Source organism: Castor canadensis, chromosome 12, assembly GCF_047511655.1.
Source record: "Castor canadensis chromosome 12, mCasCan1.hap1v2, whole genome shotgun sequence".
NCBI classification, from domain to species: Eukaryota; Metazoa; Chordata; class Mammalia; order Rodentia; family Castoridae; genus Castor; species Castor canadensis.
Genome location: NC_133397.1, coordinates 123,351,011 through 123,377,633, shown reverse-complemented (window position 1 = coordinate 123,377,633; position 26,623 = coordinate 123,351,011). Strand labels below are relative to the sequence as shown.

The 26,623-nt window shown below is 39.8% G+C and overlaps 2 protein-coding genes across 4 annotated transcripts in view; one reads left to right on the top strand and one right to left on the bottom strand.

Annotated features, from left to right (window-relative positions):
* Positions 1–10,074, top strand: part of Mfsd14a (major facilitator superfamily domain containing 14A) — a 38,286-nt gene extending 28,212 nt beyond the window's left edge. The window contains exons 9-12 of one of the 2 annotated variants that reach the window (XM_074050906.1): positions 4,443–4,555; positions 6,448–6,545; positions 7,523–7,686; positions 8,727–10,074. In XM_074050906.1, the coding sequence (XP_073907007.1) occupies positions 4,443–4,555; positions 6,448–6,545; positions 7,523–7,686; positions 8,727–8,933 (582 nt within the window). In that variant the 3' untranslated portion in view covers positions 8,934–10,074. The remainder of the gene's footprint in view (positions 1–4,442; positions 4,556–6,447; positions 6,546–7,522; positions 7,687–8,726) is intronic. The other variant, XM_074050907.1, reaches the window with a different exon arrangement.
* The window catches only part of LOC109678084 (spindle assembly abnormal protein 6 homolog), a 45,971-nt gene continuing 28,878 nt past the window's right edge, over positions 9,531–26,623 (bottom strand). For both annotated transcript variants that reach the window (XM_074050904.1, XM_074050905.1), the window contains 9 exons: positions 22,952–23,146; positions 22,763–22,852; positions 22,506–22,685; positions 21,965–22,046; positions 21,011–21,147; positions 18,649–18,777; positions 13,273–13,370; positions 12,173–12,267; positions 9,531–12,093 (listed from right to left, as the gene is read on the bottom strand). In XM_074050904.1, coding sequence (XP_073907005.1) covers positions 11,987–12,093; positions 12,173–12,267; positions 13,273–13,370; positions 18,649–18,777; positions 21,011–21,147; positions 21,965–22,046; positions 22,506–22,685; positions 22,763–22,852; positions 22,952–23,146 — 1,113 coding nt within the window. In that variant the 3' untranslated portion in view covers positions 9,531–11,986. The remainder of the gene's footprint in view (positions 12,094–12,172; positions 12,268–13,272; positions 13,371–18,648; positions 18,778–21,010; positions 21,148–21,964; positions 22,047–22,505; positions 22,686–22,762; positions 22,853–22,951; positions 23,147–26,623) is intronic.

Sequence of the window (26,623 nt, the reverse complement as noted above, 5' to 3'; positions counted from 1 at the left end):
CTGCAAGGTCAGAAACCAGGTTACAATATGGCTAGCATTGATCAGATTTTTGTGACTGAGGCCTATTGAGTAACATGTGACCGAACCAAAAAAAAACCAGTTTATTGACTTACACTAGGCTCCCCCATGTGTGAAGTCAAGAAATCTTGTATCTGTTAGTCCTCATTCTGTTGATTCACTCATTCATCAGATACCTATTGAGCACCTACCATGTGTCAGTCAGGCATGAGTGATGTCGAGGTGAAATGAGCTGTCCTGTTATGATAAGAGTTGACATTGTAGTGGGGTAACACAGAAAGTAGGAATGCCAATGGAAACATGTTAGGTGTGATGAGAACTGCAGAAAAGGGTATAGAGAGTGACTTTGGGAAGAGGTCTTTTGTGGGAGACCACAGGGCTGTTGGGAAGGCCTTGCTGATGTGAGGTGACATTTGATCAGACTCAGGTATGAGGAACAAGCTGTAGGGATATCTGGAGGAAGAGAATTCTGAATAGTGGCAACAGAAACAAAACCTGAGGGGACATTGCCTTCAGCATGTTATGCCCTGGAGGCATGCACAAGGCAGAGAGGCAGGAAGTGGGGCCTTGCCTGGGCGTGGTAAGACTCGAATAAGACACTTGGAAGCATTGGCAAGTTTGAGCAGTAGGGTGACAGGAAAGCACATGTGCTGGAAGCCCTGTGATAAATAGTCATCACTTAGTGACTAAGACACTAATCAACACAGAAACTTGGATTTTCTTAGAAGATATTCATCCCAGCCTTCAGACTTTCTGTGACAAAGCTCCACCCTTTTCCTGCTGTTGGCTTTGCTTTTTCCACACTTTGCAGATGACCCAATAATCTTAAGTGAACGAATTTTTCCCACCTTACATCAGTCTGCTAGATTGCAACTTGTAATAGAAGACAGGCTTCTTCTTTTAATTAGACTCTTGAGTGGGTTACCATTTTGGGGGTAGGATTCCTTCTGAGCTCATCATTTATGCATTTATGAGGTTCTTTTTTTTTCTTGGTGTATGTCCCTTCTGTTCCCACAAATAGACACCTGGCATTGAGTATTAGTACTGTTTCTAACTTTAATTCTTGATTGGGAAAAACATGGCAAATATTTAAGTATTCATTCCTGGCTTTCAGAAAAGCTTTGGAGGAAAATATATTGTAGTTTATATGTAAAAATAGCTTTTGAAAAAATACAGCTTTTGAAGTACAACACAAAGAAAAATGTACAAATAGGGTAGAGCTTGATGAATAATCAGAGGTTAAATTGACCTTGCAATTCTGGGATAAGTCCAACCTTGTCATGAATATCATTTTTGCATATTGCTGAGATTAGATTTGCTAATATTTGTGTACGATTTAGATGAAGAGAACAGGCTAACAAGATTGATGGCTATAAAAGGTTCCATTTTGTACTTAACTGATCGAGTGAGCCATAGGTACCTAATAAATTCAGGAAGCGATGCTGCAGATTGATCAGTGAGTTGAAGATGCTTTACAGGGGGTTTATTCTCTGTTCAGCAGGTGGCACCTGGTACAAGGGATACAGACGAGAAATAGTCTGAGAGTGCAGAGACTGGTGGGGCAGAGTAGTGAATCAGGGAGACGGTGTGAGTGGATTTGTGTCGTAAAGACCACTCAGCAGCAGGGGCCTTGAAGGCAGTGAGACTGGAAAGGAACAGTGCTCCAGGCAGCAGTGCTGGCCAGCACAGACACAGTACACAAGGAGCAAGATCCTTAACGGACCCCTGGGCATTTGGTGCTTCCGTAGAAGTTTCTGAGATGAAAAATCACGTTAAAAGGTGAGAAAATGACTTGGTGTTAAGTCAGGTGAACAGGCCAGGTGCCAGAGGCTCACATCTACGATCCTAACTGCTTGGGTGACTCAGGTAGTACAGGCACCTGCTTCGAAAGTGTGAAGCCCTGAGTTCAAACCCCAGTCCCACAAAGAAAATTCAGAGTGTGTAGCCCACCTATATATATATATTGATAATTACATTTTTCTGTCATAAGATTTATTAAAACATTACATACAGTCTCAAAGATAGAATTGTCTCGCATTTGGATTTGTGCAGAAGTGTACTGTTGAAAAGGACTTGTTCCCTGTTGACCTGTGGCTCTCTACTTAGGCCTGTGCCTTTGTTCCTCCTCTGCTGTCTGCCTCCCCCTCCTCCATCTTAAGTCCCCTTCCTCTGGGCACCCATGATAACTTGGGCCTGTCTCTGTCACTGCGCGGAAGACACTGCAGTGTGGCTTTCCCCCATTCATTCCATGTTTTTTTGCCTCTGTGTGAATTTTGGTAGAATTCTAGATTCTAGTATCACGCCCACCTTCAACCCAGCAGGTGTGCTAAACTGGAGCTCATTGCCATCTCCACAGTGTTTTTAAAACTTTAAAAATTAGTAGTAAGCATTTAAAACTTAGGAGGTGTTATATGAAGTTCTGAAGTTCTGGATGTGTACCTCTCCCAAGTGATCACACTCACCTTCCAGTGGGGGTCTAGTCATTGCTGAATCTTTTGGGGCTTTTTCTTTCTGTTTACCCAAGGCCCCATCCATGTGGCACCAGAGGTGCATGAGTTCCTGACACATCAATGAAGAAAGGTAGGCGTGGTTAATTCTATGCATTTCTATTCCTAAGGCTTTCATATGTAGCCCTGTGCGTCCTGGTGACTCCCAGATCTGAAGCTCCTGTTTGACAAGTCTGCTGGGCATCTGAGCCTTACCAGGACCTTCCTCAATGTTCCTCAGAGCTGTGTGGTACCACAGCTCCTGGTCATTTGGCCACAGTCCTCAGCGTCATTCATTTCTTAACTCCACATGCAGTCTGTCAAAACACATCCTGAATTGGAGCATTCCTCCTGCTCGAATCACTGGGAACCTGTTCTCAGCTATACTGCCTTCCATTCCTGCCTCCTCATTCTTCACTTGGCAGGGTATTTTTTTCATGGGAATTTAATCTTACCTAATTCTTGTTTAAAATTCACTTTCTGTTGTGCCAGAATGAAATCTAAACTCTTGATATAATCTCAGTACCCTTTTCTCTCTGCTTTGTTGAGTGAGTTGCAGTGCAGGGCCTGTGCTCCTGTGTTACGCTGACTCAGAGGGCTCTCCTCCCCACCATGCCTGCCCAGACCTTCACGTGTCTGTCATTGTTAACTGTTACTCCACTGTGCCATCTTGCTTAAGTCATTAACCTTTGGGACTCAGTCCTCTCATCTCAAGTGATCGCTGAGTGAAAGGAAGCCATCTTTTTCTGTGCAGCACACTGTGTATATGTTTGTTCCATTATTGTCACTGAGTTGAGAGCATTATGACATTTACAGTCAGACATGCTTTCCATAGCCACTTAGGAAGAACACTGACTAGGTCTGGGGATAGCAAGGTAAATAGAAGTCCACTGGTACTTAGCCCATGCCGCTCTCATTAGGGACATCAGATCTCCTCCAGAGCAGGAACTTTGTCTGCCCTGAGAGCTCCTAAGCCAGAAAAGAGTCACAGCATTTTAGATGCAAGTGCTGCAATTGGGGGTGCTGAAGGTAGCTGCCCACGTTTTCCCCCTTGCACCATGGTTCCCTGAGCTCCCAATGAGTTTGAGCCTGCAGAGCTTTGATTGTATTCATTATCCTTTTCCTAACTGACTGAAGCCAGTAACTGATACATCTGTACATACTACCATCGAGAGAAACACTCAGACCCTAATCATGTCTCATGTTAGTTATTTCTTGTATTGGCCACCAGTCCCACCCACAAGCAGTGGCAAGCCTGGAGTGTTACTGTAGGAGGAAGTAAATCAGGCTGCGTCTGACTGGAGGAAATAAAGGTGAAAATGTTTTGCACACTCAGCAGACTAGAAAACACTGGCTTTAGAGTGAAGAAGGGAAGCCAAATGTTTCTTTTAGATGCTTTGAACTTTTTCTTGGCTGGCTCTGGATGAGTTCCTTCTTGTGAACTATGGTTACTGAAGAATGTAATCCTACAAGGTAGCAAACCTTACGGAATCTCATGCTTATGCGATTTCAGAGTCATAAGACAACAAATTTGTGACCAAACCTAATGAAACTTTTTTTTTTTTGTGGTACTGGGGTTTGAACTCAGGGCCTCAGTGTAAGCCACTGCACCAGTCTGAGGCTTTTTAAAGCCACGGCATGCAGGGTCTCCAGATCTTTCTCTGAGCTGAGCCTCTCGAGCTGGCATGCTGTTTTCAATTCCTGACTGATTTGGGCCTCAGTAGAGACACGGTGGGTAGTAAGTGCCAGCTTTCCCTTCTCTACCTCTGAGCTGGGTCTGTGTTAGGTGCAGGGATCTCACATTCAGGCAGCTGTTGCTGAAAAACCAGATCACAGGAAAGCAGTAAGAACCTTGGTTCATTTTAGAATGAAAAATCCCAAATATTTTCTTCTTTTTACAAATTTCTGACAAATGATTTCTTTTTTTTTTCTTTCCAGACTATTGTCTTGAGTTTACTTATGAGGTCAATTGGAAATAAAAACACCATTTTATTGGGTCTGGGATTTCAAATATTACAGCTGGCATGGTATGGCTTTGGCTCAGAACCTTGGTAGGTATAAATAAATATTTTAATGTTTATTTTCTTAATTTGGGTGTGTAGGGCAGGGTGTTCAGAGAAGTTCTCACTGTGTAAACTGGGCTGGTTTTGAACTTGTGATCTTCCTGCCTCATCTTGTGAAGCACTGGGAATATGGGTATGTGCAAGCTTTTTGTTTTGTTTGCTTCTCAACTAAGGCAAAGACATTAGCCTATCATTTCTTTCAAAACATACATGCCACTCTCCCACTTGTGTATGTGTACATTCTCCTAGCGTGGCTTGAGCGTACAGTGACATTTTATGCTTTAGTGACTGGCTGAATTTTCGCATGAGATTATTGAACTTCAGGTCTAAAGAGAATTTAATGTAGTTCAGTTTGTCACTAGGAAAAAGCATAAAATTCCGTAGCAACAAGGCCCCAAAAGTCAGCCCTGTTTACCTGTTTGGTTTTCCTGATGAGAACATGGGAAACATTAATCATCATTGCTGCTGGCAGAGGAGAAGTGAGCACAGTCCTGTGTCTTGGTCCGGGCTTCCCTTGCTCTTCTTGCTCTGCTTTCTGTAGGGAGCTGACATCATACGATCAGGCCGGGCTGCTGCGTACACTGTGCTCAGGCATATCCACCATGCTGTGTGCTGAGGTCTCTGTTGGGACTTGGGTGTGAAAAAGTATCAAACAAGGGCTGGGGGGAATGGCTCAAGTGTAAGAGCACCTGCCTAGCAAGTATGGGGCTCCCAGGAATCCCCTCCCTACCACTCTGCAGTCCAGCCCTTTATGAAGAGCTACTCATGAGCTCACACCCTAAAAAGACCAAAACATTAAGCCACGTGCTTCCAGGTGACTTATTGTTTATTTAAGGATTAGATCCAGTCGGTACACTGGATCTTACACTGAATCACAAGCCCGCGGGAACGTTGTCGGGAGACTCTTGTTGGCTTCATGTTCAGGGTATCTAGTGATACTTTTTTATCCACGGTACTTATTATCCTCAATATAGCCTCTCAACTTCTTGCAACATTAATACCCCAATTTTATATCAAACTCACACTGTTCTTGTAAGTCGTAGTTCCTGCTTTTGAGAATAAACTAGGTTAGACTTTGTTTTTGGCAGTGCTGAGGTTTGAACTGTCTCAGAACTTCGCACTTCTTAGGCAGCTGTTCCACCACTTGAGCCACGCTGTCAGCTCTTTTTGCATTATGTTTGAGGTAGTCTTACTTTAGGCTCAGGCTGGCCTGGACTGATCCTGTTGGTGCTTCCCCACATAGCTGGGATAACAGGTGCATGCCACCACATCCAGTCATTGCTTGAGTGTAAGTTTGTAGTTTGACTCCATAACCATCCCTGTCTCTGCCTCCCACATAGGTAGGATTACAGGCTTGAGGTACTGTGCCTGGCTAGATTAGTTTTTCTTTGGGTGGTACTCGAGTTTGAATCCAGGGCTTTGTGCTTGCTAGGCAGGTGCTCTACTGTTTGAACCATACACCTCCAGCCCCTTTTGCTCGGATGATTCTAGAGATAATAGGGTCTCACTTTTTGCCCAGGCTGGCCAGGACCCCAGTTCTGTTTTTCACTTTCTACCTGCAGCCAGGATAACAGGTGTGTACCATCACGCCCAGCTCTTTTCTGTTGCGATGAGGTCTTTTGAACTCCCTCCCCAGGCTGGCCAGAACTATAATCCTCTTGATCTCAGCCTCCCATGTAGTTAGGATTACAGGTATGGGCTTCTGGTGCCCAGCCAGGTGACTTTGAAGTGACATGCCTAGAGTTGCCCAGGAAGAACCAGACCGCCCTGGACTACAGCCTTCGTTCACTGTCAGATGACTTGAGTGGAAGTTTGTAGTTTGACTTCCCCAGGTACTGCGGAGAAGCAGCGTTTAGTTTTGTTTTGCTGTTTGACTACAGGATGATGTGGGCTGCTGGGGCAGTAGCGGCCATGTCTAGCATCACCTTCCCAGCTGTCAGTGCCCTCGTTTCACGAACTGCTGATGCGGACCAACAGGGTGAGTCACCAGGAACGTGCACAATACCTCCATCCCTCACCCAGTGCTAAAGCCTAAAAGCCAAAGCTGGAAAGGCAAGAGTCTAGGATGCTACCTCACATGGCGGTATAATCCCTGTCACTGTCACTGTCACTGTGACAATCCAACATAACTTAAAGGAGGAAGGCTGTTTTGGCTCCTGGTCTCAGAGGTGTTTAAGCCTATCCGTGTTCTTGGCTTTGTTGATTCTGAACCCACCGTGAGGCCAAACCGGGAGGTGGAAGAACATAGCAGAGGTTTCGGGGGGATGGAACAGGATACAGAAAGGGCCGATGGGCAAGGTACCCCAAAACCTGCCCCCGCTGACCTGGTTCCTCCAGCTGGACTTACACTTCCTAGTAATGAAGTTTCACTAAACATTATTGGCCATATTGTGTTAGACACCCTGTGATAGATTCATAAAATATATTAAAATCCTAAGGTTTCAGTTATTTGAAGACATAACATGGTAAACATGAAAGTTACGCAGTTGTGGTAACATTTAATTTTTGGAATGCTACCAGGTAAGGAATAACTCTTTGAGAAGGGTATATTCCATCTGGTCATGAGGAAAAAGGTGTTGCACAAGAATAGCAGCAGTCACTAAGGAAATGGGAAGGAGGCCTGTCCTTTCCCATCCTAGAGACTCGTCAGGCAGACTCAGTAGCGTTATGTTCAACTAAGGGGTCGTAAGTGGCTGCTGGGGATGGTTTTTAATGCTTGCAGCACTTGTGAACTCGAGTCTGGCTGTCAAGCAGGGATGTTTTAAGGCTGTATCTAGGGAGATGCTGTCCTTTTGAGTTTACTGTGGGTACAGGAGGGCATCCAATGCTCTGCAGAGCTGATGGCTTCTAGGTAGTTTTTAACACTATTGCAGTAAAGTGTTAGTATTTGCTAACAGCCTTTGTTTTAGATTTGAGTTCGTGATTTGTATGAAATGACTTCTTTAAACTATGTAGGTGTTGTTCAAGGAATGATAACAGGAATTCGAGGACTGTGCAATGGTCTGGGACCAGCCCTCTATGGATTCATTTTCTACATATTCCATGTGGAGCTTAAAGAACTGCCAATAACAGGAACAGACCTAGGGACAAACACAAGCCCTCAGCACCACTTTGAACAGGTGAGTCACATAAGCAGATTCTACAGCTTATTTGGCTGGACTAAAAAATGCTGATGACAAAAACTTTTAGATGAAACTCTTAACTATTCTCAGATTGAATGAAACACCTAATGGGCTGGAGATGTAGCTCAGTCGTAGACCATGAGGCCCTGGGTTCAATCCCCACCGCTGCAAAACAAAAATAACTTTAAAAACTAAAAAGTCTTAAGTGATTGCATTCTTCTGAATAACTGGGTGAAATGGGCAGTGCATACTTTTTTCCTTTTGAGAAAGAGCAGTTAGTTTGTCAGATTACACCTGTTGGCATGTCAACCATTTCTCTTTATTTCCTGTTTCTTTTGAGACTTGCAATGTCAGTTCCCATGTTAAGCCTGCCTTCTGTACCCACTTGTTTTCTGTATTTCTGTTCTTACAACTGAAAACATTAATGCCAAACCACACTGGTGATTTTAGACAACACAAATTGCTCATCTGTTTGCTGGCTTGGTTTAGTAAGTGTTACACACCGATCTTACAACCAGCTAAGCCTCCTTTAAATAAAAAGGTTTGTGGGGTACACACCATTAAAACTGGTGGTGTAAGTTTTTGCTATGAATGAATGTAATCTGGGGCAAAGATAAAGATTTTTCTTTTCAAGGTAACAGCATTATCTGTATTTTTCTTACTTTCAGTCCTAAGAGTGTAATTACCTTTTTTCCAACAAAAAAAAATAGTAATTAATTCTACTACTGTAGTTAAATATATATGCTATGTGGTTTTACTTTTGAGATCTTCCTGTTTTTCTCTTGGACTAACAAATGAAGGGCAGGCTGACAGAACATCTTTTTCAGACTTTGTGCTAAAAAGTGGTATTTTTGCATAGGCTGTCATCAGTTTTCATTCCCAGAATTTTATATTGAGTATCATGTCCCTTTTGTAACTGAAAAGAGAAGGCATTTTGTAACTGTGGCCTTAATGAAGAGGAGTAACTGGTTTGTAATTCATAGCGATCAGGAGTAAAAGATGAGCGACTTCTCATGACACGCTTTTGTCTTCCTCAGAACTCCATCATCCCGGGTCCCCCCTTCCTCTTCGGAGCCTGTTCAGTACTGCTGGCTCTGCTCGTTGCCTTGTTTATCCCAGAGCACACCAATTTAAGTTTAAGGTCCAGCAGCTGGAGAAAGCACTGTGGCAGTCACAGTCATCCTCATTGTACTCAAGCTCCAGGAGAGGCCAAAGAACCGTTACTCCAGGACACAAACGTGTGACAACCGGAATCAGGAAGCTGATTCTCTCTGCACCAGGTCTGAGTTCTCACCTGTCGCTCTGGATGTGCATCCCATCTCCATCGCAGTGCACTTGAGACTGTCTTAAGAAAGACATCTGCATGAACTCTGGGGGAACTAGAGCAAGGAAGAACAGACAGTTTTCCAAAGATGTTACAATTTCTTTTGAAAAGAAACCTTTTGTTTATTAGCAACAATTTCTTGCCACTAAACTGTTTTATTATACATCCTTTAATTAAAAGCTATATATGTAACTTCTTAGATATTAGCATATGTCTCTGCTACCGTTTCCTTAAAGTGTTGAGCTTCAACTGCTGACTCTCTGAGACCAACTAGGTAGTGTGGTTGTGGACCTGTTTTAACATTGTAAAATCCTGAGACAGATTTTGATATTGTAAAATCTTGGGTCAAATAATTCAAAGCCTTAATGCAGATGCACTAAAATAAAGAAATGGTAAATGAATTGTTTGCATTAAAAACAAAACACTTAAGAAAATTGTACTAAAAATCTGAATCATGTTTCGAGCTTATTTGCAGGATATTTTATTTTAAACATTATTCACTGTTTTTGAAGTAAGAAAATAGCCATTTAGAATTTAAATTGGGGTGATGAGAGCTTGTAAACCTAAACGGTGGCTCCTGTCTGTTCCCCAGCTGCTTCTCACGCCACTGTTCTTTTAATGTTTGCATAATCACAAGCACTCAACACTTGAACACATAATCTAAAATCATACAGTAAAGTTGGTAGCCTTGAAAATGTCAGTGTGACATCTACATGTAGATGAATATATATAGTGGCCTTCCGGACTGTCACGGTAACACTTCATTTACACAGCTAATGTTTGTCCTCAATTTTCAGGACCCCAGAAGAGAGCTTTATACAATTACTGATGTGAATTTCTCTAAAGTGTATATTTTTGTGTCCAGTTATATTATTTAAAAAGTGTTACTTTGTAAAAATGTACATAGAGTATTGTATAGTTTCCAGTTTTCATCTTGTGTGTGGTTATTGCCTAATGCTTTTTAAACTTGGAACATTCACTATGGTTAAATAAGGTCTTAAAAATGTAAATATTCTGTTAATAAAATTAAATATTTTAATGATTTTTTTCTTTTTAAAAAAGTCTTGATCTGTGAGTCCCTCCCTACAGCAGGGCCTGTTTCACATTGTTACCATAATCGTGTCTAACAAATCAAAGCTTTGTCCTACCATCTGCACTTGAATCCACTTCTCTTCCCTCATGACAAAAACCAAAATGCAGTTTGCAAACCAACTGGAAGTACCTGACTTTTCTAAGCACAGGTGTTACACATCAGGTCTGTTTCTTTATATTGCTCACATACCATTCTCTCAAATTTTAATATTTATTAGCAAAGCTCAGTTTATAGAAATAACATAAGATGCAACATTTTGATTAACACATGTACAATTATACACTGCAAAACAATTTCAAATAAAAGTTTCAAGAGGTAGAGCAAAGAATTAGCACACTCAGAAGTGTGTATATATATATATATGTATATATACATTTATACATACAGCTTTAACAAAGTGATGTCAGAATGATCTTTATGGAAATGCAACTTTCCTTGTGTGTATGTGGTTAAGGGACATCTGTATGAAAAGGAAAAAAGCCACATGTCACCCTGTCACAATGTTAGATACACATACATGTTACACAGTATTTACAACAACAAAGTTCCACAGCCAAGAGACTTTCCAGAGTAAGTGGATTCATTCAAGTTACCATAACAGTATTCTTACTAAAGTATCTAAATGAACGGGAGAAAGTTACTCCCTAATGTTACCCAATTTTCTAATCAGATCCCTAGTTAAGATTATTATTTCAGAGTATACAAGACTCAAGACATGGGATTCATTTTTAAAAAACTTAGCAAAGATCCTTGTGTTGCTGTGTGAACTCCGTCAGTTGGCATGTATGCCACTGTGCTGAAGTGCCTCTTGCCGCATCTGTGTAAAGTTCTTAGAGCATTTTTCCGTTTTCACACAGCACTGCACCTTGCAGACAAGCTTGGATGGAAAGGATGCTTAATGAGCGTCTGTGCTGGATGGCTGCCAACAACAAAATGGGACCCATGATTCTGGGGTAGTTTTGAAATATCGCCTGATTTTTTTTCCCCCAAGGAACAGCTGTTACTTGAAATTTTTAGGAATGGGGAAGAAAGATGTAACTTCTAGCAGTTATTTCACCTACTTAAGTGAACACTAAAATGAACTCAGCTTTTGATACTACAAAAACATTCAAGGAATATTCATGATGAGATTTTATATGAACCAACTTTTAAAACTATTTCACTGGTAGGGATTTTACTGCATAGCTAATAAAACTCAAAACTGGGGAGAAGAGATGGATGAGTGTACTTTCAGGAAGCATTAAAATCCTAACAAACTCAGCAGGAATGACTAAAGCACTTTACACTTAATCTGGTCATGTAAATATACTATTAAAATTATTTTTGTAACAAGTTATTTTGTAGACAATAGCTAATTTAAATGTTTCAGGAAAAGTCATTCTTACTTGCTATGAAGGCTTAGTTCATTTAAGGCCGATTTAGGACTTTTTCTTTCACAGAAATATCAGTAACATAATCTTAGGAGATAATTACCTTTTGCTTGTAATTGTCAGGTGGCAAATCTAGAACTTAGTAATAAAAATAGTAAAAAAAGACCATTAGTGATCTTTGGTTTCATACTTTCCGACTAGCATTTAGCTTACCCAAATTTTCAGTATGATCATTTACAAGGATCAACTACTTAGAACTGAATATCTAAGAATTTAACAGAATTCTAATAAAATTCATACTATTTTATAAAACAGCATGTTCACAAACCAAAAAATATCATTTCCTCAATCTTTATCACGTACAAATTTGTTTGTATAAAATGTCTGCCATAAATGACAGTAGTAGCATAAAGGATCCAAAGAATCTTAGCAGGAGTCCATGCAACATTTGTACTTGCTTGTTCTGTTAAGACATTTTGAAGTGCACAAACGTAAACGATGCTGCAGGAGTTAGTTGCTAGGCAGTTGCCCAGGGAAGTACGCAGAGGAGGGGGCAGCGGGTGCCAGGGCTTTGGAAGGCGGCTGCAGTGCTCCCAGGGTGCCATCCTGCTGGTGGTCTACAAGTGGGGACAAAAAGATCACAGCTGCTCACTGAGGTCCTCACGCACACCATTCAGCCCCGAAATGCCTTCTCACCTGAGTTACTGAACAGATTCTGGCTGAGTCCACGTAGCGGAATGCTATCTTCTCTTTTCCTCAAGTATTTGGATTCCAGCCCCAAATTTTCAGCACTCAAAAAGAAAATACATTTTTTCTAAAAGTCTCATCTCATTATTTTTCAAGGTTTATGTAATACACACTTAACACAGCTAAACATTCCCAACCCACAAATCCAAAATGCTCCCAAATCAAAACTGAGCCCCCCTGCGATGCTACAAAAATAGAAAATTGCACACCTGGCCTCACAGGATAGACCAGTCAAACACAGGTACGCTAAAATACCACAGAAAATTACCTTCAGGCTATGTGTAGAAGGAACTTTTGAATCCTGTGTTCAGACTTGGCTCCTATCCCCAACACATCTCCTTATGTATATATGCAAATATTCCCAAATCCTAAATTTTGAAATCCAAAACACTTCTGGCCTCAAGACATTTCGGATAAAGAACACTTAACCGGTACCATAAATACGCAAATATCAGCTGGGCTGAGGGTGTGTGGCTCAGTAGCAGAGAGCTTATCTGGCATGCGTGAGACCCTAGCGGGGCTTCATCTCCAGTACTTCCCCCAGACACATCAAAACAAAAACAAGTGCAAAGCCCTGAGTTCAAACCCCAGTCCCCCACCCAAAAACAAATTTCTTGGGGGTAAAGAGGGAGAAGAGGAGAATAATGGAGGGGACGAACCAAACCAGGGTAGACGTATATTTAGAAACACAACAAAACCTCCTGTACAACTATCATATACTAATGAAAACGTATAAATAATTAAAAAAAATAAGAAAAATGGAGGGCATCCAGGGCATATACAGCCATTCAGGAAAACAAAAAACACACTCACTATGAGGAATTAAGAAGGATTTCTATGTATGCACCCAAAAATATTTAAAAAGGAAATCCTCAGATGTTACATGTCAAAGCTTAAAGAACAGACAGGAGAGACCACCTTTATAGCTACAAGTAATCCAAATGAAGTTTGCATCTGAAAATGTCTCAGCATCACAGCTGCTAAGCATGGATACAAATTCTTTATGAACTTCAAAACCACAAACATTAAATCATGTTGGCAGCACCTACTTTTCCTTATCAGTTGAGCCAGGCATGCTAACAGCTGCTCCTGGCTGAGTGTCTCCCAGGGATGAACTTGGTTTTGTAAACTGCAAGTTAAAGTGAACCTGGAAAGAAGGAAAACACCTCTGTAGCTGAGTGAGGACTGAGACAGGTGATTACATTTAATAATCTGGATCACAAATCACAGGTTTTATCTATTATTTTATACCACAAGCACACCCCACTGAGACTGAAAAGCCTCTGCTGTGGAAGTCAGGTCACTGGACCATGCCCCTGAAAGGAATGTGGAGACCCTTACTCCTTCCTCCCTCTCTTTCTGCTTCTTGACTGCCATGAGCTGAACAGCAGATACTCCCTCCCATGCCAAAAGCAACGGAGCTAAGTGACTTGGCCTAACCTCTCACACCATAAGCCAAACAAATCTTTCCTCCTTTAAGTTGATTCTCTCAGGTATTTCGTGACACCAGTGAAAAACTAACACATGGGTTAAAGAAGAGGTGAACATTTTCCTTCCAAAGTTCAACAGCAGAGAGACAAAGACTTTGAGGGAAAACAAGATAGGTCACATCATTTTAATAGGGTTGAACTATCCCTTGAGCAGAAAGTACCTTTTCCTAAACCAAAAACTCAAGAGGATCAAGGTGATTACACTTGCTACTCTAAAAATGAGGAAATGCAGAGATCAACAGCATAAAGTTCATAATATTCCACATCCCATCAAAATGACTAGAGAGCTGCAGCTGTGGCTCAAGTGGTAGCCTGCTTGCCTAACAAATGCAAGGCCTTGAGTTCAACCCCTAGGACTGCCTAAATAAATAAATGCTCAGTGGAAACCAAGACAATACAGATAAACCATTAAGTAAAATTAGGCAGACAATGATATGAATGAGAAATTCATTAAAAGGTCAGAGATACTGAAAAAGAACCAAACAGAAAAAATGAAAATGAAGACCTCAATAAGTCAAATAAAAAATTCAGTTGAAAGCCTCCACAACAGGCTAGATGAAGTGGAAGAAAGAATATTAGAGCTTACAGACAGGTTTTTCAAAATTATCACATTCAAGGGGCTGAACTTGTTCAAAGCACACTGCATGAATTTATGGAATTATCACAATGAATCCCCATACTATCAATGTATGCTAACTGAAATGTAAAATTAAATTGACAAGTACATATATCACATTTGGACAGAAAAAAAAAAGGAAAAATATGTAAGAAAAAATGGAGAATTCAAGAATTTTGGGGCACCATTAAATGACCAAACATCTGCATTACTGGCATAGAAAACCTATTCAATGGATAGCAGAAAATGTCCCTAGTTTTGGGAAACTCATGGACATTCATGTTATTGGAGGCCTTCAGAACTCCAAATAGACAAGACTTTCTTGTCATCCTCAACAGGACAGTTTGGAGTCAAACTGCCCAAAGTAAAGGACAAAGAAAGTATTTTAAAAGCTTTAAGAGCAAAGTGTCAAGTTGCATTTAAGGGCAATCCAATTAGACCAACTGCAGATTTCTCAGCAGAAACTCTACAGGCCATGAGAGATTATAATGATGTATTTCAACTCCTGAAAGAAAGTAACCCAGATTACTATATACAGCAAGAATGTCCTTCAGAAACATAGGAGAAATAAAGATTTTCCCAAGATAAACAATACTTGAGAGAATTTATGATCACCAGATCGGACTTACTAAAGATACTTAAGAGAGTCCTACATTCTCAAGTAAAAGAAAGATACCTATCATCATGATGGTGTGTGAAGAGTAAATCTCACTAGAAGAGTAAATACATAAAAGACCCAAACATTATCAATACACCAAACCATCAAACCACAAAGATAAATAAAAGAGAAAGAAATGAACAAAGAATATTTGAAACAACTGAAAATCAATACAATGCCAGGTATCAGTCCCCATCTTTTATAATAATACTGGAGAAAATGGTTTTAATTCTCCAAATAGAAGATACAGACTGGATAAACTGATTACCCAGAAACTGGATGTGGTAGCTTATACCAACACTTGGGAGGCTGAGGCAGGAAGAACTTGAGTGGAGGCCAGCCTGGGGTACATAGCAAGACTCTTAAAAACAACAACAAAACCATAAGACCTAACACAAGCTGTCTATAAGAAACTGACCTTGTCTTCAAAGACATACACAGACTGAAAGTGAAAGGCTGGAAAATTATATCCCAAGCAAATGGAACAGTAAGCAGGAGTACATATATTTATATATGACAAAATGAACTTTTAAGACAAAAACAGTAAGGCAAGCCGAGGAAGATCAATATATAAAAATCAAAGGATCAATTCATAAAGAACATATGATGAGTGTAAGTCTACATGCACCCAATTTTATAAAACAAATACTATTACACCTAAAAAGAAAGATAGGATCCAATACACTAATAGTGGGAGATTTCAATACCCCACTCTCACCAGACACAAAACCAACAAAGAAACATCAGAGTTGAACTATCCTATAAACCAATGGACATTTATACCCATTCACTGAACATTCCAAGTCTTAAATCTAAAAAAAACCCAAAAAACAAAAAGCAAAACTGAAATTATATCCTGCATATTTTCTGTTAACAATGGAAGAGAAGAAGTCAGTAATAGAAGAAACTTTAGAAACTATAATAGAGACAACAAAACGATTTGGATGAATGGTGGGTTACTGAGGAAGTCAGAAGGATATTAAAAAACTCACTGAAATGAGCAAAAAATGGACACACGACATGTCAGAGCCGGCAGTCCTGAGTAGTACCAAGAGGGGAGATGACAGCAATGAGCGCCTGCATTAAGACGTGGCTCAAGTGCAGAGAGCCTCTCAAGTGTAAGACCCAGAGCTTAAACTCCAGGAGGGACAAACACCTTCGAGATATAACTCAAGGATTTAGAAAATCAACAATAAACCAAGTATCAGAGTAGAAATAAATAAAATAATGTAAAAGAATAAAAAGAACCAATGAAATAAGAGTTGGTTTTCTGAAAAGATAAAGTTGATACATCTTTAGCTACACTAAACAAAAAAGGAGAAAACACAAATAAAATTAAATAAATTTTCATTTCTTTCAGTGAACCTCAGAAAAGCAAAGGTATCATTAGGAATTATTTTGAAAAACTTATGTGCTCACCAATCGATAAATATGAAAGAGATGGACAAATTTCTAGGAACATCTGACCTTCCAAAACTGAACCAAGTGGAGCTTAAAAACCTGAAGAGAGTCCTAACGAGCAGTTAGGACTGGATCAAACAATAAAAAGCCCAGACTGCTGAACACTGACAAACTCATCCAACACCAATGCTTCCCAAACTATTAGACAGAACTGAAAGGGAGGGAGCCCGTCTTCACTCCGTCTAAGACACCAGCAATACCCTGTTACCAAAACCTGACAAAGACACTACAAAAAAAAGAAAAATATATGCTAGTATTCCTGATGAATACAAATGCAAAAATCCTTGACAAAGTATTAACAGATTGAATTCAATGGCATATCAAAAACTTATACTTCCTGGTCATCTTCATTTCATTCCAGGGTGCAGGAATGATTCAACATACACAATTCAATAAATGTAACAAATCACGTAAGTAGAATGAAGTCTACAAACCACATGATTATCTTAATAGATGCAGAAACAGTATTGGATAAAACTCAGCACCCTTTCATGATAAAAGCCCTGAACAAATTAGACACAGAAGGACCACACCTCAACATAACAAAGCTTGTATCTGATAACCCCATAGCCAACATCATACTGAACGGGAAAAAAACGAAAAGAATTTCCTCTAAAATCAAGAACTAGAGAAGGTTGTCTACTGTCACCTTTTATTCAATAAATTTAACCAAAATAATCAGGCAGGAGAAACAAATAGCATACAGAAAGGCAAGGAGAAAATCAAATTATCTATTTGCAAATTTTATAATTCTGTACTTCGAAAATGCTAGATTCCACAATAAAAAGACTACTAGAACTGATGAAGCAGGAGCATACAAAATCAACACACAAAAATTAGCTTTCCTATATACTACTAATGAACTCCTTGAGAAAGAAATAATGGAAGCAATCCCATTCACAATGGCTACATAAAGTGCCTAGAAATAAATTTAACTGAAGAAGTGGACTGTCTAAACAGCACACTGAAAGAGGGAGGAGTTACCCTAAGATCCTTTCTTTCTCTTTTTCCTGAGACAAGGTCTCACTCCAAAGCCCAAGCAGGCCTCGAACTCACACCCCTCCTGCTTCAGCTTCCCTAGTGCTGGGACTAGGAGTGTATACCTCTCCACCCAGCTAGATCCCACTTTCTAAGTTTTGGAGAGCTTTTTATTAGTTTGGTTTTGGCAGTGCTCACATTTGAACTCAGGGCCTCACAAACACTACCACTTGAGCCATACCATCAGTCCAAGATCCCACTTTCTTAAACTCTAAATTATACTGCACATAACACAAAGTTCAGCAGTACTATGCATACAATTCACCAATAAAGAAAAGTTTCTGTACTGCAGACTCAAGCTCAGTGGACTTTTTTTTAGTTTTATTTACTGTTGGACATACATGATCATGTATGGAGATGGAGATCATGAAGAAAGAGATAGTGAGAAGCCAGGAATAGTGAGTAGTGGGTCCCTGTAATCCCAGCTACTTAGTACTGAGGATAGTGAGTTTGGACCGGCCTAGACAACATGCTGGGAAAAAACAAACAAACAAACAAGGAAACCAAATCTGCAAATGCTGCTTCGTTTAAGAACATCCACAACAGGCAACTAATACACGAACAGCAACGACGACGACAGAGATCGCAAGTGGACAGAAAAAAGTCCTAGCAAACAAGCCAAGGGCAGGAAGGACTGCTGACCGCACACTTCTGGAGATGTTGCCAAAACTACATTTTAGGGGCTGGGATGTGGTAGGATGCTTTTCTAGAATGTCCAAGGCCCTGAGTTAAATCCCCAGCACTGCCAAAGAACAAGAAAACCTTACTTTAGAATGTGCTGTAATTCTGCCTTATGGAGCTTTAAATTCTGGCAATACAATGCGAGTTTAACCACGTCTGACATACCAGCAGCATGATGTCATAATCCTAGTTAGATTAATAGTTTAAGCAGCAGAATGAATAAAAATGGAGTGCTGAGTAAGAATAGGCAAAGACTAAGCAGAGTGATATCTAGAATTTTACAAATTGCAGGACTCAGGAAACATACAGTGCATGTGTTTCTTGCAAGTATATAAACTATTTATTTGGTAATACATTCATCTAATATAGTACCTAATACTTAGCAAGTAAACAGATAATAAACTGACTTTTAAAAGGTAAAAAATATTTATATGCTAAGAAGTTTCTGTAGTTTTCACGAAGTATTTGTTAATTTGGCTACCTTTGGTCCTGAAAGTGGGTGGGAAGTATTTTTGGTGGACACTGGATGGGCAAAGGTATTCTGGAATGCAAATGCAGAAGAGACAGGATAACCAATTCCACAGCCAGGGTAAGTCGGTCTACTAGCAACCTAGAAGCAAGAACATAAATAAGTTAAGGATGGGAAATAATTCTAAATAGTATTTGCTGATTGAGGAGGCTGTGAATAATTAATATTTGAGAGACTATCTCTGAGGCCCATTTTAATGGCTCCACAACACTGTTTTAGAGATGGGGAGTGGTAGAGAACTTGCCTACCCTGTGTTCAAACACTAGCACTGCAAAAAAGTAAAATAAATTCAGAAAAACTGTTTTTATAGCATGACGCTGGAATACCTATGGTCCAGGTCTCTTCAGGGTGGCTGTGCAAGTCTGGGCCAAAGTGAAGTAAGTTAAAACAAAGCAGCACGAACAGTTCTGTCCAGCCTTCCTGTAAGGTGTCAGGAAGAATGAAAGCTCATAAATTAATAGCCTCACGGAAGATAAAACAGTTTTTTTCCAGATTAAGTTAAAAACCAAGATTATTGTCTTTAAATGGATTGAGATAGTAACTTGCTTTCCCTAATTTTTAAATATGTAACTATTAACCAATGTCCTGAAAACATTTATTTTGCTAAGAGACCACCTGAAGCACAAATCTTGAGACAATCGTATACATCAGTGACCGCACAGCACAACCTCCTTCACATGGCCATTTATTTTCAGTCATCAAAGGTGAGACTACAAGATTTTTTTCAGGTTTGTAATTCAGCTCCAGGCGCCTCTTTCAATTTCCCCCTTTCCAATTCAGTAGCAATCTTTTCCCTCTTTTAAACACATAGCACTATCTATCACAGTAGATTAAAAATTCAGCTAGGCACTTGAGTTTTACACACTCTGACAGTCTCCTGTAGCCAGAGAGCACCAGGAACAAGGATAGACGTCTGTAAAAGCTGGGTGTACTGCTTCTGACAATGAAGGACCGTGCTGCATGGGAACCATGGCTTGTCTCAGGAAGTGGACAGAGGCTTGTTTACTGGACTTTGACATGAACTAGAAGTGACCACAAATGTGTGACTGAGGACCTAAATAAATCTTAATAAGGGAGAAGGAAAGCATTAAGACCAAAGCTGAGTATCAAAGAAGTCACAACTACTCACGCTACAGGGCAGGAGGGTGCCTGGCCACTGCCGAGGTTTGTAATGTTCCTATTTCTGTCTGCCTCCAGACATGATTGTTGAAAGGGTGGTCTTGTTTTTGTCTTGACTCATCATGGTTACAGGGTGAACTTGTTCCTTCTGATATTCTGTAAAACTTACGGTCAACAGAAGAGCTAGGGCCTCGTGTGACTGCTAGGCAAGTTCCTACTTCCACCTTGGCCTTGCCCCTTATAATACCAGGCCACAAAAGAACTGCCTCTTTTTTTTTTTTTTGGCAGTATTAGGGTTTGAATTCAGGGCCTCACACTTGCTAAGCAGGCTCTCTGCCACGTGAGTCACTCCATCAGCCCTTTTTTGTGTTGGGTATTTTGGAGATAGGGTTTCATGAACCATGACACTTCTGACCTCTGTCCAAAGTAGCTAGGATTATAGGTGTGAGCCACAAGCACCTGGCATATTTACTTATTTGGTGGGACTGGGTTTGAACTCATGGCTTAGAACTTTGGAAAATAGGCACTCTGCTGCTTGAACCACACCTCCAGCTCCTTTTGTTTTTGAGATAGGGTCTCAATAACTTTGTTTGCCTGGCCTCCAATTCAAATCCCTCCTACCTCACTGCCCTAGTGGCTGGCATGGCAGAAATTTGCCACCCAACCATCAGGAGCTTCTTTCTTATTCTCCCTTCTTATTCCTTGTAGGGAAGAAGCAAATGGCCTGGTCTTGGGAAGGCTTTCTAGCTCATAACCAGTTTCTTTTAGACTCTAGAGCTGACACACCTGCTAACGGAGCTTTCTTCCTACCCCTCCCATCCCCACTCCACCCTTCTTTTAATTCACTGATAGAATTGCTTAGTATTTTTTCATTGTTATTTCAAACTTGAGCCCAAACCCTAAAACCTCGCTTCCTGAAGCGTTTTAAATATTCTGTGTGCATATGCATTTTAAAGTTTTTTTGGCATATTTGGCACGACTTAATATGACTGATGAAGTCATACGAAGAAGTGTGTCCTTGACATACAGTTCTCTGTTAAGTGCATGCATGCCCCCGCTTCCAAGGCACTCTGCACTCTGCTACTGTGCATATAATGCAGGATCTAGTGTTTGTTAGTCCCACCACCTTTTGTCACGAAGACTTCGTGACAATCTAGGAACAGTGCCCTTCAGGACACTGCATTTTAAATCTTACCACATTCAGGTTAGGAGAAATTCCACTTCTGATTGTGTTGCTGCTGGAATGTACAGGTGGAGTGGAAGCATGTCCCAATACATCGTGCTTTCTCATGAGCTGATTTTCATTTAGTTCTTTATTTAACCACGTGATTACTTAAATAAAGAGAACAAGAAGCAAAGTATTTTGACTGCTTTTATTTTCTCCAATCATCTTAGATATTTTGAAATTGTAATAATTTTTTTTCCCTTTAGGTTTTTGACATGGTCTCACAAGGCAGTCTAGACTAGTCTGAACTAATAACAATTTTCTTGTCTCTGCCTCCCAACTGCTAGGATTATAGGCATGCACCACAGTAACCAGATATAGTAAGGTTTTTTGGCTTTAAGTCTTTTACAAGAACCTTACATCAGCGCTGAACAAAAGGAGCTCATCTATACTTTTCCAATTAGAGATTCTTATTTATCACCGCCACACAGGACCCCTCACTCCGTCAGCTCAGAGGCACATGCTTTTGCTACTCAAAAATCTCTGTGAGCTTTTGCTTCTAGAATGACACCTTAATTGATTTCAAGTTCACAATCTTATGTCTGATACTCAGTTCTAGGAACTGAGAAAATGTTAAGTTTAATCTACCCCAGTTTCAAAAAATGTATGTATGATTATAACTACTATTATTAGATTAACACAGATATTTTCTAAAAAGGAGTAGTGAGGATTTAAACAGTAAATTACAGATAATATTTTCAACACTTTTAATTTGAAGTTACTGACACGATACAGTTTTCTTTATGATGACAATTCCTGTCTTAAAGGGCAAGTGATATAATTTATTAGACATTAAGACAATATTTAAAGCTGAAATAAAATAGCAATATCTTGATTTATGTATACTTTTATGAACTTGAACAAAAATTTCAGGTTGAGAATAAAACTACAAACCTCAATTACTTAAAAATATAACATACTTACACTTTTCATTATTTTTTAAAAGCTGTTTACTTTCTTCAAGTTTGTGGACTGTAGCTTCTAACTGCTCTTGTAATCTGCATACCTGAAAAATGTCAATCCTCACAATAAGTCAAACAAAATAAAGGTGAAAATAAAAACTAAAGTATTACTGCTAATTAAATAAATGATTACTACCAGTACCGCTAAATGATAATAAAAGAATGAGCTCAACTACATGATCAGTTATTTAAGTGTATATTATATATATATATATATATATATATATACACACACACACACACACACACACACACACACACCCATCCACATATTCTGTACATATATGCTTAATAAAGATATCTGAGTCATGGTAACTACCTTTCCAAGCTGAAATAAGTTAACTTCTATAGAATCTAGTTCTACAATACCAAAACACTGCCAAAAAAAGGCCAAAGCCATTGTCTAATGTAACAAAGTAGAAATATAAAAAATACATCTAATGAACCTTGCTATATTCTGTAAACAAAATAGTCACAACACAAAATCAAAAAATATTAACTACCTCTTGCTCTTTAACTCGGAGAGACTGTCCGACATCTTGCAATTCCTTTTGTTCCTTTTGTAATTTTTCCTCCTTCTCAGCCAAGAGTTTTTCTTGCTGAATAGTAACTGTGTTCTTCAGTTTCAGCTTACCCATTAGAGTTTTCAGATCCCCTTGTAACTTCTTGATAATTTCATTTGCCTATAAAAGAGCTTCACATGTATATCTCTACATAGTCCAATGCAATATTAACATTCTATTAAATTTTTAAAACCAACCTTCAGAAGTTCTGCTGATAATGATTTTATTGTGGCCTCAAGTTTTCCCAACTGTACCTGATTCTTCTCACCGTTTTCTTCTAACGCCACCTGATTTGTTTTAAACATGAATAATTAAAGCATTTGTGTAAACTTGTCCAGGGAAAGCATCACTTATAAAAGTGATAACGTATTTAGAAGAATAAAGACCTTCTGTTCCTGCATGGTATCAAATGCTTCTTTTGTTCTTAAAACAAGCTGGTCTTTATCCTTGATTTCCTGCTCTAAAACCGCCACTTTTGTCTGTAGCTGATTAACATGCTTTTCCTTCTCGTGGCACTCGGCATCCAGGGTAGAGTTCTCTCTTCGCAAAGACAAGACTTCCTGCTTACTCCTTTGAAGCTCCTATGGGGGAAAAGAAATTACACATTATAAAAAAGGGAAACTGACTAGTCTGATTATTTATAATTCATATGTTTAAAATACCAAAAATGTCTTCAAAGCCAGGTGTGGAGGCCCACACCTGTAATCCCAGCAATGTAGAGGCTGGGGCAGGAATACTGCAAATTTGAGACCTGCCTGGGCTTCATAGAGAGACCCTGTCTCATAAAAAGAAAAAAAAAAAAAAATGTCTTCAGTAATCCTAAAGGACTAATACAGAGATTTTGTTGAAACAAAAACATTAGAGTCTCTCTAATGACATGTGTAAATTATACAATTGGAATAAAATAGGGGCTGGTGGAGTGGCTCAAGTGGTAAGAGTGCTTGACTGACAAGCGTGAGGTCTTGAGTTCAAATCCCAGTGCCGCCAAAAAAAAAAAAAGTACTGGAATAAAATAGTAAAATACACTAATTCAATCACAGCAAGGGAAAGCAAAACAATCTGATTGATGACTAAATGACAACTTTTAAAAACTTGTGACAAGAATTTCTTCTCTCTCCAAATTATTCAAGGGTAGGGAAGGACAAGAACCACGACCTAGACTTAATACTTTTCTGTTGCTTGTATGTACATTTTTTTTTTTCTGTAGTCCTGGGGCTTGAACTCAGGGCCTACATCTTGTGCCACTCCACTGCCCTATTTTGGGATGGGTTTTTTTGAGATAGGGTCTCGTGAACTATTTTGCCTGGGCTGGCTTCAAACTGCAACCCTCCTGCTCTCTACCTCCTGAGTAGGTAGGATTACAGAGGTGAACCACCAGTGCCTGGACAGATTTTCTTTTCAAAAAATGGGTCACACTGTATACTTTTATAGTTTACCTTTTTTCCATAATATATTAAAAATATCTTTCCATGCCAACAAATAAGTTAACATTCCAGGACTTCTCTTTGTTTTAAAGCAAAACCAAGCAAACAACAATTATTAAAACAGAGTTTGCAGGGCATAATGGCACACATGCTAATTCCAGCACTTGAAGCTGTGGCGGGAGGATCATGAGGTCAAGGCCAGCCTGGTCTACATAGCAAGACTTCATAAATTATTGCATTCAATTTTCACAAATGTCCTTACATTAATTGCCTACAACACTGACTGGTACATGGTAAATACATAATAAATGGCAACAATTATTATTTTTAGGGCACTAATGCCTATAAATATATACTTTCACAAAATGAAGTAACTGAATACTTAAAGGTATAAAAAACAAAACAAAACAATTCCCAGATCAGGACTTACAATTAGAAGTTGTCACACAAATCTTGGGAGAAATACTTTAATTAATGTTATGGTGGTGCCCACAGGCTCATTTGCTAAATACATGTTCCCCAGCTGGTGACAAATGGGCCTAGATGAAGAAAGCACTTCACTAGGGATATGTCCATGGGGGCTTTATCTTTTCTTGACAAAGGCACCCATAACAAACAATGGAGAAAAGACAGCCTCTTCAACAGATGCTGCTGGGAAAAGTGGTTATCTGCATGCAGAAAACTGAAACTAGATCCCTGCCTGTCACCCTGTACTAGTACCAACTCAAAGTGGATTAAGGACCTGAATATCAGACCTGAAACTCTAAAGCTAGTATAGGAAAGAGCAGAGAATACACTGGAAGTAATAAATACAGGCACTGACTTCCTCAACAGAACTCAACTTAGGCTCAGCAACTAATAGAAAGGATTAACAAACGGGACTACATGAAAGTAAAAAAGTTTCTGCACAACAAAAGAAATGGTCTCTAAATTGAAAAGACCACCCACAGAAGGGGAGAAAATCTTTGCAAGCTATACATCTGACAAGGGAATAATAACCAGAATACATAGGGAGCTTAAAAAAGTAAACTCCCCAAAAATCAATGACCCAAGGAAGAAATGGGCAAATGAACTGAACAGTGCTTTTTCAAAGAAAGAAATCCAAATGGCCAAAAAACACATGAAAAAATGCTCACCATCCCTGGTCACAGAGGAAATGCAAATTAAAACCACATTAAGATTCCACCTCACTTCTGTTAGAATGGCTACCATCAAGAACACAAATAACAACAAATGTTGGCAAGGATGTGGGGAAAAAGGATCCCTTATACACTGCTGGTGGGAATGTAAATTAGTACAACCACTATGGAAAACAGTATGAAGGCTTCTTAAAAAACTAAAACCAGGACTGCCATATGATCCTGCAATAGCACTCCTAGGGATATACCTGAAGGAACGTAAATCAAATTATAATAAAGACATGTGCAGCCAAGATGCCCCACTAACTGATGAATGGATTCAGAAAATGGAATACAATGGAATTTTATTCAGCCACAAAGAAGAATGAAATTTTGTCATTTGCAGGTAAATGGACAGAACTGAAGAACATCATCTTAAGTGAAGTAAGCCTGGTTCAAAAGCCAAAGCTTGCATGTTTTCTCTCATACGTGGAATATACGCCCAATACAAATACAGCAATACTATGAAAAACAGGTCATGCTAAGGGGAGGTCACTAATGGGAGAGGGAGGGTAAAAGAAGGAAGTTCAGAAGGTGAATATGGTTGATGTACTGGGGTTTGAAGTCAGGGCTTTAGGCTTGCTAGGCAGGCACTCAACCACTTGAGCCATTCCACCACTTGAATACTCCACTAGCCCCTGGCTTGTGTTCTGACATGGGTCTCACTAACTTTTTTGTCCAGGCTGATCTGAAACTATAATTCTCCTATCTCTGCCCATCAAGTTGGGAAGGAATGGCGCTGAGATTATAGGTTGAACCTTTGTGCATGGACAGCTGGTCTTTGCTCTTAAATATGATAGAATTTTAAAATATCTACAAGTCAGACACAGTGGTGGACACCTGCAGTCCTGCTACTGGAAAAGGTATGCCAGGGGGTTTGCCTGAGATCAGGGGTCTGAGGCCAACCTAGGGAACACAGAGAAACCCTGTCTTAAAAAAAAAAAAGTGACTATTTAAAGATAATTCACATGATAATAATGTACAGGGAGCGCCTGCAATTCTAGCACCCTGGAGGCTGAGGCCAGAGAACCACGAGTCTGAAGAAAGCCCGGGCCCCAGGAGACCCTGTCTCAACAAAGCAAAATAAATAACAAAGCAAAATAAATAAATCAGAGTAGAATAATGCCAAGCAGCGATGGCCATCAGCGTCCAGGCATCAACAGACGTGCTGCGCCATTACAAGAAGGTCTTTAAACGTCACTGAGAGGCTGAGTGCAGACAGTGGTAGCCAGCGGTAGTGTGTGCACTACATGCACTAGGCCCTGTACTGGGTCCGAGTAGCACAAAAACAAACACGCTAGTCACAAAGCAGGCAAATAAAAGGTGGCTTCCAGTCTTCATTCTTCCACTTACTGACCATGTGACCTTAGGAAAATCTCTTTACCTTTCTGTGCCTTAGTTTTATCATCTGTAAAGTGAGGGCAACAGTACCTACCTTAAAGAGATTTTTACAAGA